Source organism: Macaca mulatta, chromosome 15 (genome assembly GCF_049350105.2).
Source record: "Macaca mulatta isolate MMU2019108-1 chromosome 15, T2T-MMU8v2.0, whole genome shotgun sequence".
Classification (NCBI taxonomy): domain Eukaryota; kingdom Metazoa; phylum Chordata; class Mammalia; order Primates; family Cercopithecidae; genus Macaca; species Macaca mulatta.
In genome coordinates this window covers 66,360,221-66,375,961 of record NC_133420.1, presented here as the reverse complement: position 1 = coordinate 66,375,961, position 15,741 = coordinate 66,360,221, and the positions used below count along the sequence as shown (strand labels likewise).

At 43.7% G+C, this 15,741-nt stretch overlaps 1 protein-coding gene across 26 annotated transcripts in view; it reads right to left on the bottom strand.

The window, feature by feature from the left end:
• APTX (aprataxin) overlaps positions 1-15,741 on the bottom strand; it is a 53,485-nt gene that overhangs the window by 27,184 nt on the left and 10,560 nt on the right. For 16 of the 26 annotated variants that reach the window (XM_077965136.1, XM_077965130.1, XM_077965140.1 and 13 more), the window contains exon 1: positions 3,126-3,167. The exons of 4 other annotated variants lie outside the window; for them this stretch is intronic. Coding sequence is in view for 8 of the 22 variants with exons in the window: in XM_015117382.3 (XP_014972868.1) it covers positions 3,126-3,163 (38 nt within the window). In the remaining 14 variants the exon portion in view is untranslated. 26 annotated transcript variants of the gene reach the window in all.

Sequence of the window (15,741 nt, the reverse complement as noted above, 5' to 3'; positions counted from 1 at the left end):
GCATAATGCTGGAGTACCCAACCGAGACTGGGAAGAAGGAGGTGTCAGGAAAAAATTTCCTGGACGAGGTGGACCTAAACTTTATAAATGAGTCCCATTTATAAACTGGGTTAATTAGGTGAAAAGGAGCAGCCTAATTAGGTGAGGAGGAGGAGGTGGAGAAAGGAAACAGGGAGAAGATTCCAAGCAAAGAGAACAAGGGCAAATACACAAAGAAGAAATAGCACAGTACCCATGAAAATGCCATTCAGTGAGCAGGAACCTAAAGCATGAGGCAGAGAAGAGGCTGGAGACACAGGCAGGGTTCAGATGAGGCAGAGCCCTGGCTGAGAAGCTCAAACTTGAGAACTTTCAATGGATTTTGCAAGCCAATAGACAATGAATGTTTGCTGAATGAATTAGAGAAAAGAATGGATGAATGCATGGACAGATCTTTAAAGATTAACCAGGAATTTGATGCAGACTTGTTTCCAAAGACCATCTGGGAGTGGAGGGGAGTACTGTGGAGAACAGATATGGGGGAATAGGCCTAGAAGCAGGGACATCAGTTAGAAGGCCATGATATCGCAGATAAAAGGACAACAGAGAGATGGAGAAGACTGCATAGATTTGAGAGACGTTTAGCGGCTAAAACTATCAGGACTTAGTGATGAATGTGGTAAGAGTTAAGTCCAGGAAAGACGCTGAGTTCAGTTTCAGTCATCTGAATTTGAAGTGTCTGTGGGACTTGCAGGCAGAGATGTCCAGCAGGATAGTCAGAGGTGAGGGTAAAGCTCAGAGAGGTCTAAGCTGACAACTTCAATTTGGGAGCATGTAGGAAGTTGTTAAAACCAAGCCAGCTGATGGGTTCACTCAGGCAATGTGTACAGAATGAAAATAACGGTTTTTCATTGCTCATATGCCAAAGTAACAAACAACAGAAACACCCAACATTTAGGGAAGGAGGAAAATGACTACCCATAGCAGAAATGACTGGTAAGAAAGGCACATGAAGAACAGCTAGAATGTAAATTCCTTAAGAGAAAACACTTTATCTGCCTTGTTCATCTCTGTATCCCAATCAATACTTGTTGAATAAATCATCTGAGAGCACTGACATGTAAAGCAAAGAAGAAGGGAGTAAGAGGGATGACCAAGTTCCAAAAGCAGCAAAGAGATCCAGCAATAATTGGAAAATGTCTACCTGGTTTGATAATCAGTCACTGGTAACCTTGGGGTGAAATTTCAGGGGAATGATGGGTCTGAGAGCTAGATACAGAAGGAAACAAAAGGTGAGGAAATGGAGGCAGAGTTTAGAATATTCATTAAAACAGTTTAGATATAAAGGGAAAGAAAGTTATTGGATGACAGCTAAAGTTAAAATGGATCACCAAGGACTTTTTCTTTCTTCGGCAGGGGGAATTGTCAGAGATCTGAGAAACCTGGCCTTGTTTATACATGACTGGAAGACAGAAATGACAAATGAAAACAAGGTATCATAAGTGACAGCATAAAATATCAGAAGCAAATACAAAGAAATTGCTTTGATTAGAAAGACAATTCATCCTCTGAGACAAAAGGAAAAGTAAAGGGTATAAATCTTGATGACTTTAAAAAGGAAAGCAGAGGCAGAAATGTGAGGGAAAGCACGTCTCATGACCCTAATTTTCTCCATAAAATAAAAGGTAACAAAGAGTAGGTGTCTGGGAACTTAACGGACAGTCGAAGAAAAACAATATAGAACAGTGGCGAAGATCAAGGCCTCTGAAGTCGGACTGCTTGAATTCAAATATTGGTTCTACCACCTACTCGCTGTGTGACTTGGGGCAAGTTATTTAACCTCTCCAAGTCTTCATTCCCTCAAGTGTCAAGGGGTATTAACAATTGCTCTGCACCATGGGATTGTCACAAGAGCTAAAGGACAAAGTATGTAAAGCTCAGTGTCTGATAAAAAGCATTCAACACTATTATTGCTGTTGTTAATAGTGAAGGTAGGGCAAGCAGGAGCTGTGGACATATAAAAAGATCATTTGAAAGCAATAACTGTGGTGAAACCCCATCTCTACTAAAAATACAAAAAATTAGCCAGGCGTCATGGCACACGCCTGTAATCCCAGCTACTTGGGAGGCTGAGACAGGAGAATCACTTGAACCCGGGAGGCGGAGGTTGCAGTGAGCCGAGATCGTGCCGTTGAACTCCAGCCTGGGTAACAGAGTGAGACTCTGTCTCAAAAAGACAAGAGAAGACAAGACAAGACAGAAAGAAAAGCAATAACTGTATAAGAAGAACGAGCACAAATCTGTATTGTCTCGCATATGAACAATCCCAAAAAGTTCCAAACCTAGACCACAGTAATTCCAAATAGAAATTTCATCCCTGCTATGTTGAGCCACTATCACTGGTATGTATGGGGAAAGGCTTTTTTTTTTTTTTTTTTTTTTTGAGACGGAGTTTCGCTCTTGGCATGCCCAAGCTGAAGTGCAACAGCACGATCTCGGCTCACTGCAACCTCCGCCTCCCGGGTTCAAGAGAGTCTCCTGTCTTGCCCTCCCGAGTAGCTGGGATTACAGGCATGTGTCATCACACCTGGCTAATTTTGTATTTTTAGTAGAGACGGGGAGTCTCCATGTCGGTCAGGCTGGTCTCGAACTCCCGACCTCCGGTGATCCGCCCGCCTCGGCCTCCCAAAGTGCTGGGATTACAGGCATGAGCCACCGCGCCCGGCCAAGGATTGCTTCTTCTGGCATTCCTACAAGGCCTGTTGAGGATGCTGCTAAGGTCCCTCAAGTGCCTTTCACGAAGCATTTCTAGCGGAAACGCTGTCCTTCCCGACAAACTGGGCCGCCTCCTTGGTTGGCCAGGGCCTACTCTCTAATATTTTTTCTGCTGGTGTTGTGAGCAAGGTACGTACAGGTGTCGGAAGCACACGTGAACAAACACAAAGTGGGTCGAAGACCAACAGGAGCGCCCGCTGAAACAGCCCAAGGGAGTAGGACGGGAGGACAGAGAAAGCAGCTGCGAGAGCAGCGAATGAAAGCAGCGTCATTCAAGGCACATCACTCAAGGGTAGGAGCAGCCTCGGCCTAACGCTCACCCGCGGCACTGAGCCCAGCCAGCAGAGAAGATAGGCTGACCACCGCCTTACCTCCAGACGTCGGACACGGACAAATTCACGTTACTCATCTGTGCCTCGCCGCTTCCGGCGCTGCGGGATGACATCAGAAGTCGACTGGAGCGCGGCCAGTGATGTCAGCAGCACCTCTCTAACGGATTGGCTGAAAGAATCTTGCCCAGTTCCCAGATCAAAAAGCGTCCGCCCCAATTGGGTTCTCCCTGGGCCGTCGTCCAAGTGAGGATCGTGGCAGTTATGCCTGTAGGAACCAGCTCTCTCACCATCGCTCTGAGGGCCACTCGCCTGTCACTGCCTCACAGTCTCTGAACTGGGTGACATTTCAGACCAAGTCCCTCTGTGGACGTTTCTAGGTGGCTGTGCAGCTTCTCGATACTCCATAAGGAGATGTTCACAACCTTTAAGGCCATCTCTACTGCTGCAGACAACCTGCTGTAGCACTGCCACTTGCTTTTTAAACTATAGTCCGCTTTCTCCCTTGTGCAGGGAGGAAAGAATGGAGAACCTGCACAGAATGGGGAAACCCGCTAAGATTTTTGTAGTGCTGTCTACACTAAATGAACTGAGGGGCAATCCGGAGGAAAAAAAAGCAGGATGCAGGGATAAGATGCGTGTACTGATTTTTTACAGCAATTCCAGAACGTTCCCTAAGAATCATATTGCAATTATTCAAAGGCATTTTAGCAGAAGGTACAATCCCTATCTCGTTGGTAAAAGTATAGTTTATAATTTTTCTCAAATACAACACACTGGCAAAGATTCTTTGGTTGAATTACGTTTCTGAATTTTCTGCTAGGCCCATCTGTGCACTGCCCTGTAAAATCCAGTTTTAGCACAGACCCTGGCTAAGTCAGTTTAGCAAGAACCACCACCACCACCCCGCCTTATGTGGTTATTCTCAATATCTGATCAGGTTCCTTAGTCGCCACCATCCCCCAGGTGATGTCTGATTACGTTGGCCTGTCTCCAGCAAGAATCCTATTAGGTCTATTTAGCCAGAATCTCCTTTACTCCTGATGTTTCCTCTTAGTAATTTTCCATCCACTGACCCCTACACAGCTCCTTGGCCATAAATTCCCAATTGCCCATGCTGCTGTTCGGAGTTGAGCCCAATCTCTCTTCCACTGAAAAATCCTGTTGCAGTGAGCTCTATATACCTATCATGAAGTTCCTGAATAAAGTCCTCCTTACCATGCTTCAGCAAGTATCATTGAATTTTTTTTTCTTTAACAAAATTGAGACTTACGGAGTCACATTCTTTATCAAGGTGGAGTATTGTTTCCTTCCATGGAAAAGCAGAGACTTAACAGTATGATGGAGCTATTAGAGCTTTCAAGACAGAAGGTGGGAGGATGTTCCAAGAAACACAGAAGACAGGCTTGCTTTTGTTAGCAGAGAAGATGCAGGTTTATATTAGGGTCATATGAAGAAGTGGGAAAACACAAGCAGCATCTCAGCAGCCACACAGGCCTTACAGCTGAGGAATGTTGTTCACAACTGCTTAAGATAAAAAGAGGCAACTCGGGTGACATGACCAGTTTTGTTGTTCCCTCAGAATTAAGCATCCCTCTCAGTTAAGAGTGCTTCTTTGACCTGCCTTTGTGTGTCCTGCATCCAAAAGTTGAACTGGATCATTCTAATTACATTATTCACTATATAATGTGCAAAATTGGGCAGAGTTTCCATGTCCTGCTTGTTAGGCCTAGTCCATTGTCTATAGTGTATTAGTGGCCAGAAAAGCAAGATCACGCAGCACAATGCATAGCTAAATGTATGGCAGGCAGTTAAGACTATCAGGAACTTCATATTGTCATGCAACTAATCACCAGAACTTTTTCATCTTGAAAAACTGAAACTCGGCCAGGCACAGTGGTTCATGCCTGTAATTACAGCACTTTGGGAGGCCAAGGCAGGCGGATTACCTGAGGTCAGGAATTCGAGACTAGCCTGGCGTGGCGGAACTCGTCTGTAGTCCCAGCTACTCGGGAGGCTGAGGCAGGAGAATTGTTTGAACCCGGGAGGTGGAGGTTGCAGTGAGCCGAGATCACTCCACTGCACTCCAGCCTGGGCGATAGAGCAACACTCTGTCTCAAAAAAAAAGAAAAAAAAAAACTCCGTATCAATTAAATAGCTCCCTATTTTTCCTCCCCCAACACCTGGCAACCACCATTCTACTTACAGTTTTCATGAGTCTGACCACTCTAGGTACCTCATATAAGTAAAATCAGACAGTATTTGCCCTTTTGTGACTGGCTTATTTCACTTAATATAATGTTCTCAAGTTTCATCCACATTATATCATGTGTAAAAAGTTCCTTTTTAAAGCTGAATAACACTCCATTGCATGTACACACCATACTTTATCCATTCATCCATCTGTGGATATTCCACCATTTGGCTATTGTGAATAATGCTGCTATGAACATGAGTGTATAAATATCTCTTCGAGATCCTGTTTTCACAATTTGCAATTGCAAAGACATGGAACCAACCTAAGTGCCCATCAACTGATGAGTGCATAAAGAAAATGTGGTACATATACACTATGGAATACTACTCAGCCATAAAGAAGAATGAAATAATGTCTTTTGCAGCAACTTGAATGGAACTGGAGGCCATTTTTCTAAGTGAAATAACTCAGGAATAGAAAACAAAATACCACACGTTCTCACTTATAATTGGCAGTGAAGCTTTGGGTATATAAAGGCATACAGAGTGGCATAATGGACATTGGAGATTCAGAAGCGGGGAGAATGGGAGGAAGGTGAGAGATTTTTAAAAACTACATATTAGGCTGGGCGCGGTGGCTCAAGCCTGTAATCCCAGCACTTTGGGAGGCCGAGACGGTGAATCACGAGGTCAGGAGATCAAGACCATCCTGCCTAACACGATGAAACCCCGTCTCTACTAAAAAATACAAAAAACTAGCCGGGCGAGGTGGCGGGCGCCTGTAGTCCCAACTACTTGGGAGGCTGAGGCAGGAGAATGGCGTGAACCCGGGAGGCAGAGCTTGCAGTGAGCTGAGATCCGGCCACTGCACTCCAGCCTGGGCGACAGAGCGAGACTCCGTCTCAAAAAATAAAAAATAAAAAAATAAAAAAACTACATATTGAGTGTAACTACTATTCGGGTGATAGGTACACTAAAATTTCAGACTTCACCATTATACAATTCATCCATGAAACCAAAAACCATTTGTACCCCTAAAGCCATTGAAATTTTTTTTTTTTTTTTTTTTTTTTTTTTTTTTTTTTTTTTGCGACGGAGTCTCGCTCTGTCGCCCAGGCTAGAGTGCAGTGGCCGGATCTCAGCTCACTGCAAGTTCCGCCTCCCGGGTTTACGCCATTCTCCTGCCTCGGCCTCCCGAGTAGCTGGGACTACAGGCGTCCGCCAGCTCGCCCGGCTAGTTTTTTGTATTTTTTAGTAGAAATGGGGTTTCACCGTGTTAGCCAGGCTGGTCTCAATCTCCTGACCTCGTGATCCGCCCGTCTCGGCCTCCCAAAGTGCTGGGATTACACGCTTGAGCCATCGCGCCCGGCCCTGTTGTAGGAGTTCTTTATGTATTCTGGATACTGACCTCTGATCAAATATAAGATTCCCATTTCATAGGGTGCTTTTCACTCTGCTTGCTGGCTGTATCCCTGGATGCACAAAACTTAATTTTGAAGTACTTCAATTTACCTATTTTTACTTTTGCTGCCTGTCTTTTGATGTTATATCCAAGAAAACATTGCCAAATCTGTCATAAAGCTTTTCCCCTGTTTTCTTCTAAGAGTTTTATAGTTTTAGGTATTATGTTTAGGTCTTTGATCCATTTTTGAGGTGTGGATTTTTTGTTTTTGTTTTTGTGAGACAGTCTTGCTCTGTCGCCCAGGCTGGAGTGCAGTGATGCAATCACAGCTTACTGCAGCCTTGACCACCCAGACTCAAACAATCCTCCCACTTCAGCCTCCCAAGTAGCTGGGACTATAGGCATGTCCCACCAAGCCTGGCTAATTTTTTTTTTTTATAGAGACAGAGGTCTTGCTATGTTGCCCAGGCTGATCTTGAACTCCTGGGCTCAAGCAGTCCTCCTGCCTCAGCCTCCCAAAGTGCTGGCATTACAGGTGTGAGCCAGTGTACCTGGCCTTGAGTTCATTTTCTGTACTATGTAAGGTAAAGCTCCAACTTCAATTTTTTGCACGTGGATACCTAGATTTTAGCAATACCATTTGTTGAAAAGACTGCCCTTTCCTCACTGAATGGTATTGACATACTTATTGAATATCATTTAGTCATTTATGCAAGGATTTATTTCTGGGATTTCTATTGTATTCCATCAGTCTGTATGTCTGTCTTTATGCTAGTACTGCACTGTTTTGATTACTATAGCTTTGTAATACCTTTTGAAATCAGGAAGTATAAGAACTTTATTTATTTTTTTTTTTTTTTGCTGTTTTTTTTTTTTGAGGATTGTCTTTGGCTACTCTGCCTAGGGTTTTGTTGTTTGTTTGTTTTAACTCCAATGGTTAGAAATGAGATCTCATATAAAAACCCAGATTCTGGCTGGGCTCAGTGGCTTATGCCTGTAATCCCAGCATTTGGGAAAATGAGTCAGGAGGATAGATTGAGGCAAGGAGTCCAAGATCAGCCCAGCCAACATAGCAAGACCCTGTCTCTACAAAAAACTTTTAATAGAAATTTTTTTAAAAATCAGGATTCCTGATATCTTGGGGGAAAAAAATCCATAAATCTAGCCAAGTCCAACAACAAACAGCTAGAATTGTGAATAGCTGCCATGTGCTCTCCAGTTTGCCACTGTCTCCACCCACTCACTTATATAACCTGTCTGGCCCCCCGACAGCCCTTCTTTCTTTAAGATTTTGAGACTTCTGTTCTAAGGGAAAAGCAGTTGGAGGCAGAAGTACCTACCTGGTCTAAGGGAAAAGCAGGTGAAGCCAGAGGCTGTGGTTGCCTGGTCCAGAGACTTGCTCAGAAGGAAAAATATGAAATTCTGAGAGAGTATAGCTGGGACACCTCATTTTGTTTGGCATTTTGGGAAAGTTGTATTAGTCAGAGTTCTCCAGAAAACAGCAGGGAGGGAGAGGGTTGTGAGGGTATCAAGAAAGACCTATCTGGCCGGGTGCGGTGGCTCACACCTGTAATCCCAGCACTTTGGGAGGCCGAGGCGGGCAGAACACATGGTCAGGAGATCAAGAAGATCATCCTGGCTAACATGGCGAAACCCCATCTCTACTAAAAGTACAATAAAATTAGCCGGGCGTAGTGGCGGGCGCTTGTAGTCCCAGCTACTTGGGAGGCTGAGGCAGGAGAATGACATGAACGCAGGAGGCGGAGCTTGAAGTGAGCCTAGATGGTGCCACTGCACTCCAGCCTGGGCAACAAAGCAAGACTCCATCTCAAAAAAAAAAAAAAAAGAAAAAAAGAAAGGCCTATCTGAGGAAAGGACAATTAAACTGAGTCCAGAAAGACAGAAAGGAAACAAACACATCAAGACTTGATGGCCGGGCGTGGTGGCTCAAACCTGTAATCCCAGCACTTTGGGAGGCCGAGACGGGCGGATCACGAGGTCAGAAGATCGAGACCATCCTGCCTAACACGGTGAAACCCCGTCTCTACTAAAAAATACAAAAAAACTAGCCGGGCAACGTGGTGGGCGCCTGTAGTCCCAGCTACTCGGCAGACTGAGGCAGGAGAATGGCGGGAACCTGGGAGGCGGAGCTTGCCGTGAGCCCAGATCGCGCCACTGCACTCCAGCCTGGGCGACAGAGCGAGACTCCGTCTCAAAAAAAAAAAGACTTGATGGAAGCATATTCTAGGTCTGTGATCCAAACTGAGGAAAGAGCATGTACAAAGGCCCAATAGCAGGGTTTTTAGATTATTTTTTTAGGGCTGCTAGAAGTCCAGTGGAGGTGAAAATCCAATGGAGTTAGTGAAAGAAAGATAAGGAGGCCTGAGCAAGGACAATAGTAAACCATTTAAGAACTGTATGTGGATTCATCATTCAATGAAAAACCCCTAAAGAGTTAGTTAGGAAGTGACATATTTGATGTTCATTTTATGAAGGTCATTGTGGCTGCTGTGAGCAAGAATGGACTAGTGGGGATGGCAAAAGCAGAAAAGTGGAAAGCGGTTAGCAGTTTACTGATGCAGTGCAAAGGACACTGGCAGCCTGAACGAAGGGACAGAAGTTCACTGACTCAAGGGAGATTTGGGGGCAGCATCAGCTGGACAAGACAAAACATACTCTTTTCTGTAGGCAGTCCTAGGTCTGATGCCAAATCATAAAAGTTATTTAGTGGTGATAGAATGAAAATCCAGTGAAACATAAATTTAGTTGCATGTTTCGTATGTCCAAAATCTTCTTACTGCAAGAACTGCGATATTGCCTTCTCTGACCATATACAGGTCTAAAGTGGGGGATTTATGCTACTGAGAGTAATGAAAATGATGTTTAAAAAAAAAAAAAAAGTAGGTAAACATGTTTTCTCACCCCTAGGGTAAAACAACTTTGATGTGTGTACCACACTGTCTCCCCAACGCTCCCCAGCAAGACTGAGCCCAGGCTGCCCAGAGGGGTACCCTGCCTATCAACCCGTCTTCTTCTGGTTTCCTTCCCATCCCTGAATCACTTCTTCACTCCCCTACTGGTAATTCTTGGGATCATCTCCAAAGTACTAGCATTCCAAATCCTTGTGACAGTGTCTGCTCTGGGGGAATCCAACCTAATGCACTCCTCCTATTTTCTAATGATATCATTTCATATAGGTAAGTTAACCTCCTACTGCTTCCCAATTTCATTATGTCATGGCACAAAGATAAAATTCTAATATTTGCAGAACACATGGGGGTAAACCTGAGGGGAGGCCTACAAGGAGCTTGGTGAAAAAACTTTCCTTATGTTTTCTTTATAATTATATATAATAATATAAATAAAAAACAAAGTATTGGGGAACATAATATTGATTTTGGCTACATATCCAAGTAGAATATTTTTAGATTTTTTTCATGAGGAAATTGAACATATTTCTGTAAATATAACCTTTATGACATTAAGGTTTCATGATAAAATAGCTATACAATTTCTAAGATTTTTTTTTTTAATTAGAGACAGAGTCTCACTATGTTACCCAGGCTGGTCTCAAACTCTTGGCCTCAAGGAGTCCTCCAGCCTCAGCCTCCCAAAGTGCTGGAATTACAGGTGTGAACCACCACACACAGCTTCTGATTAAGTTGTTTTTTTTTTTTTTTTTTTTTTAAGATGGAGTCTCACTCTGTCATCCAGGCTGGAGTACAGTGGCACAATCTTGGCTCACTGCAACCTCCACCTCCCTGGTTCAAGCAATTCTCCTGCCTCAGCCTCCCCCGTAGCTGGGATTACAGGCATGTGCCACCATGCCCAGCTAATTTTTGTATTTTTAGTAGAGACAGGGTTTTGCCATGTTGGCAAGGCTGGTATCGAACTTCTGACCTCAGGTGACATACCCACCTCTACCTCCCAAAGTGGCGTGAGCCACCGCATAGGCCTGATTAAGATTTTTTAATGATAATCTTTTCAAATTCTTGGTAATCATACCTGTAATTGGGACACCAGTTGAGCAGTTCTGTTCTATACATTACAGTGTAAACATGATGATGTATCCATAAACTACACCCTGTAAATTCACTTTACAATCTTCCAACTATAATTTACACTCTATTCTTTTCAACTCCCGCTTTTAGGACTGGTTAACTTCTCCCACTATGTGCTGATTTCTTGAATCTAACTCTTAACTCTTTCAAGGATCTAATTTTTAAGAGTTTAGGAGATGATTACTATAATCCCAAGCACTGACATTCATATCATTGGTGGTTTGTGTGAAAATTTTATTTCAATTCAGCAATGCTGATCTGTGTAAATCACAGATCTTATAGTGGTCTATCCTAAAACTTCTCATAAACATTAAGAAGAAAGGCACAGGAATGCCTTCTAACTTACCCTGCTTTGCCTTCCACCACCTCTTTAGTCCCAGTCTTGTACCAGCAATATTGAACTTTTTACCCTTCCCCCACCTCAATACATCAGTATATTGAGTTCCTTGATGTTCATGCTATTCTCTCTGGAATGTTATTCTTTCTTTTCTCCCTAATTCACTCTTGCCCCCTCCAATCCAATCACACTGCAACTAAAAAAACTATTTCACACACCTATAATCCCAGCACTTTAGGAGGCCGAGGCAGGAAGACTGCTTGAGACCAGAAGTTTGAGACCAGGCTGGGCAACAAAGTGAGACCCCGTCTCTATAAAAAAATAAATAAATAACTTAGCCAGGCACGGTGGTATGTGCCTGTGATCCTGGCTACTTGGGAGACTGAGGAAAGAGGACTGCTTGAGCCCAGAAGTCCAAGACTGCAGTAAGCCATGATTATGCCACTCCAGCCCAGGCAACAGAGCGATACCCTGTGTCTAAAAAAAAAAAATAAGAAGGGAAAAAATATTTTTCAAAACACTAACAAACCTGGTCATGTCACTCCCCTGCTTAAATCTTTTACCAATGATCAAATTAAGAATAAACTCCCTTGTTTGGTCAGTTTTACAGAAGTTCTTGTCCATCTCTCTAATCTCATCTACCACTCTCTCCTTGCCTATTTGCCCAACCACAGGGCCTTTCTTTCAATTTCTTAAACCCACTCAGTCAAGAATCTTGGGTTGAAACTTAGAAACTTCTCTGGCTACTTTAAAGACTGATGGGGCTGCCTTCTGCACCATCTCCAAACCATAAGAACCTTATAGTATCTGGGCCCTCAATCTCACAATCACAGACAGGCAACAGTAGTTCCCAGCACAGGAGGGCCTGGGCTCTTGGCACTGTCAGACCAGCTCCTCTTACTAGTCAAATGGGAGAGACATGGCTATAGGAGCCCACACAGATACCCAAATCCCATAATCTCAGGGCCTTGGCCTCCAGTCAGATGAAACCAAAGCAACTCTAGCTCTCCATTGGCTGGTACATTCATTCATTCATTCAACTCTGAGCAACTTCTACATGTCAGGAATCACTCTAGGAGCTGGGGCTACCACGGTGAACAAAACAAAGTTCTTGCTTTTGCCGGGCGTGGTGGCTCACGCCTGTAATCCCAGCACTTTGGGAGGCTGAGGTGGGTGGATCACCTGAGGTCAGAAGTTCAAGACCAGCCTGCTCAACATGGTGAAACCCCATCTCTACTAAATATACAAAAATTAGCCGGGCGTGGTGGCAGGTGCCTGTAATCCCAGCTATCAGGAGGCTGAGGCAGAAGAATCGCTTGAACCTGGGAGGCAGAGGTTGCAGTGAGCTGAGATCATGCCATTGTGCTCCAGCCTGGGCAACAAGAGCGAAACTTCGTTCAAAAAAAAAAAAAAAAAAAAGTTCCTGCTTTCAAGGAGCTTACAATCTAAACAGGTGAAGCAGACCATAAGCAAAGAAAGATACAGGTCTTGTGAGGGTCAATGCTACAAAGAAAAAATTAGTGGGATACAGAAAGTGGTGAGGATGGCTGGGTGCGGTGACTAATGCCTGTAATCCCAGCACGTTGGATGGCCAAGGCAGGTGGATTGCCTGAGCTCAGGAGTTCAAGACCAGCCTAGCCAACATAGTGAAACCCCTTTTTTACTAACAAGGAGAAAAATTAGCAGAGCGTGGTGGTGCATGCCTGTAATCCCAGTTACTTGGGAGGCTGAGGCATGAAAATTGCTTGAACCTGAGGGAGAGGTTGCAGTGAGCTGAGATTGTGCCACTGCACTATAGCCTCGGTGACAGAATGAGACTCTGTCTCAAAAAAAAAGAAAAAAAAATGGTGAGAATGTCTTGGTAGTGTGGGAGGCCTCTCTTAAGCACACACCTGAAAGAAGAAGAAAGGCATGTGGATATCTGGGTGAAATGAGGAACCATTAAAGGATTTTAATCAGTGGCGTGCCATATTTTTTAAAAGTTTACTCTAATTATTTTATGGCACCAGGATCTTAAAGAGAGGGAATGGTTTCCAATTCTGCATTTCTTTAAACTGTATCCATTCATCAAACACTTAGAGTGCCTTCTCTGTGTCAGGCAGTGGGGTCCATGTTGAGTCAACAAGCCAGACACAGCCCCTCCCGTTAAGGAGCTTTCAGTCTAGTGAGGACAGCTGCAGCACACGCTCACCTTTCACAGCCTCAGCGCTGAGCTGTTCCACTCTCCTGAACTTGCAGTCCCCTTACTGCTAGTCTTTCCAATATTGCATTGCTGCTTTCTCCCACTTGTCTTTCTTACTGCACTTCAGACTGGACGTCCAGTGGCATTTTCCTGAGCCTGGTTTGGTTCCTCTTGACAACAAATTTGAATGTCTACACATTTACAACATTCAGACAACCCTGAGACACTCCTACTTTGTCATTCTTTTCACAAGCAAAGCTCCAGCTCTCTATGTCAAAATAATACAATTTCATCAACTGTCTTCACTATACTTTTAACCACAGTAAAACTTCTGCTTTCATAGAATAATATTGCTCCTAAATTATGAGGCCTATAACAAAAATTTTAACCACTCTCCAAAGGGCTTTGATTCACAAGAGACCTTACTTTCAACCTGTGTGACTTCTTGGATATTTTAGAGAGAGAGGATATAGCATATGTGATTAAAGAAAAAAAAAAAACACAAAATTTTTTAGAAAATGTATATTTAGCCTTTCTCTCTGTGGTAGCCAATTACTTTAGTAGACCTAATTGATTCTCGTACCTTTCAGAATTCCTACCCTTGCGTAGTCCCCTTCCACATCGACTGGACTTGGCTAAGTGACTGGCTTTTGCCAATGGCACATTAACAAGCACAATGCAAGCAGAGCCTTAATAAATGCTTACACATTGTGGCCTATCCTCTTGGGGTGCGCTGTTCAAAGGATCCAGCTGCCATGCTGTAAGCCCAACTTAGCCACATGAAAGGGAACTGAGGTCCCAGCAGAACTCCCAGCCAGTAACAGCCAGTATATGACTGACCCAACTTGGAAGTCAGTCCTCCAGCCCTAGGGAAGCCACCCTAGCAGTTGCTACACAGAACAGAGATGTACTACCCAGGCTAAGCCCTGCCCCAACTGCGGAATTCTGAGCAAATAAATGATTGTTACCTTAAGTCACCAATTTTGAGGGCAGCTTGCTAAACAGCATTAGATAACCAGAACACTCCCTTTTTAAAAAAGGGTGAGGGCACTATTCCTACCATGTTCTGGAAGTCATAAGACTGTCTGAAATCTGGGTCAAGGCTCAACTTCCTAATAGAAGAGTTGCCTTATATACTTGTGTAAATGTTAGTTTAATGCCTGTGCCCCACTCATCCGTAAGCCCCATGAGAAAAGGGATTGTGTCTGTCACGGTCAACATTGTTTTACTGACCTAGAAAAGACCCTGACATATAGTAGGTACTCAATCAATATTTTAGTAAATCAATGTAATGTTGATTTACTAGGTCTACTATTTCCTCTGTTTGAATAGGATAGTGATTTCTATGACCATTATTATTATTAGGAAACATTTACATGTTTATTTACATGTAGATACTCTTCTGCACACTTCGTACATGTTAACTCATTTACTCTTCACAATAACTCTATGAGCTAGATACTGTTATGATCCAATTTTACAGATAAGGAAATTGAGGCACAGAAAAAATAAGGAACTTGTTTGTGGTGGGGCCAGGATTCAGTTTCCAGAATTCGTATTGTTAGCTACTACAGTGCCTTTCCCAGTTTCCTGTCCTAGATCTGACAGTGCCATTGCTGTTGAAGAAAGAAAAAGGTAAAGTTACACAACAGAAGATGAACAGTTATCTTCATCACAACTTCTTCACAATGAAGACATCATCATGACTAGGCAGGTAGAAAGCTGCTCATGGGACCAAGATCCTGCTTCAAAATGCCTTTTCAATGTGAGTGATAACAGGGAGATGAAAGTCAGTAATGACAGGTCGGGGCAACCACCAGGAAGAAGGACTTTTACATCAGGCCTCACCCCTAGGGCTCTAACTCTGGCAGCTAAAAATAACAACTCCAACCTATGCACTCAACCCAACCCCAATCTCCCAAGAGGAGTGGAAAGAGCCCCAGTCGGTAGCTGCTAATTTAGTGCAGAGTCCCTTTTAATGCTGGTACTACTGTGGCCTGTGTCTAGGTCTTCCCAATGCTCAGCACAGAAACTGATGGCAAAGGTCTACCCTGGCACCATTACCAGCCCTGCCTCTGCTCCGAGGGACAACCTGGATGTAGGATTCTAAGCCAATAGCACTCATAAGTTTACCTGAGGATTGACCTCTCAGTGTGGTAAGTACAGGACTTTCTTGACGCACCACCACTAGCCACCATCAGCAAGTATGTACAAACACCCCTGGCCTCACTCCCATATTTGAAGAAGATGAGGGAAATTTAACACAAAAATATCTAAAGGGCACTTTATTAGAAATCATGGTAGGTGGTAGAAAATGGCAGTTTAACCCAACAGTAGAAAAAATATTCCACAGCTGTACCACTTAACAGCTTAACAAAAGTATGCCTAGCTGGGGAGCAGGACATCCTTAACAAAAGTATGCCTAGCTGGGGAGCAGGACATCCTTAACAAAAGTATGCCTAGCTGGGGAGCTACAGTTC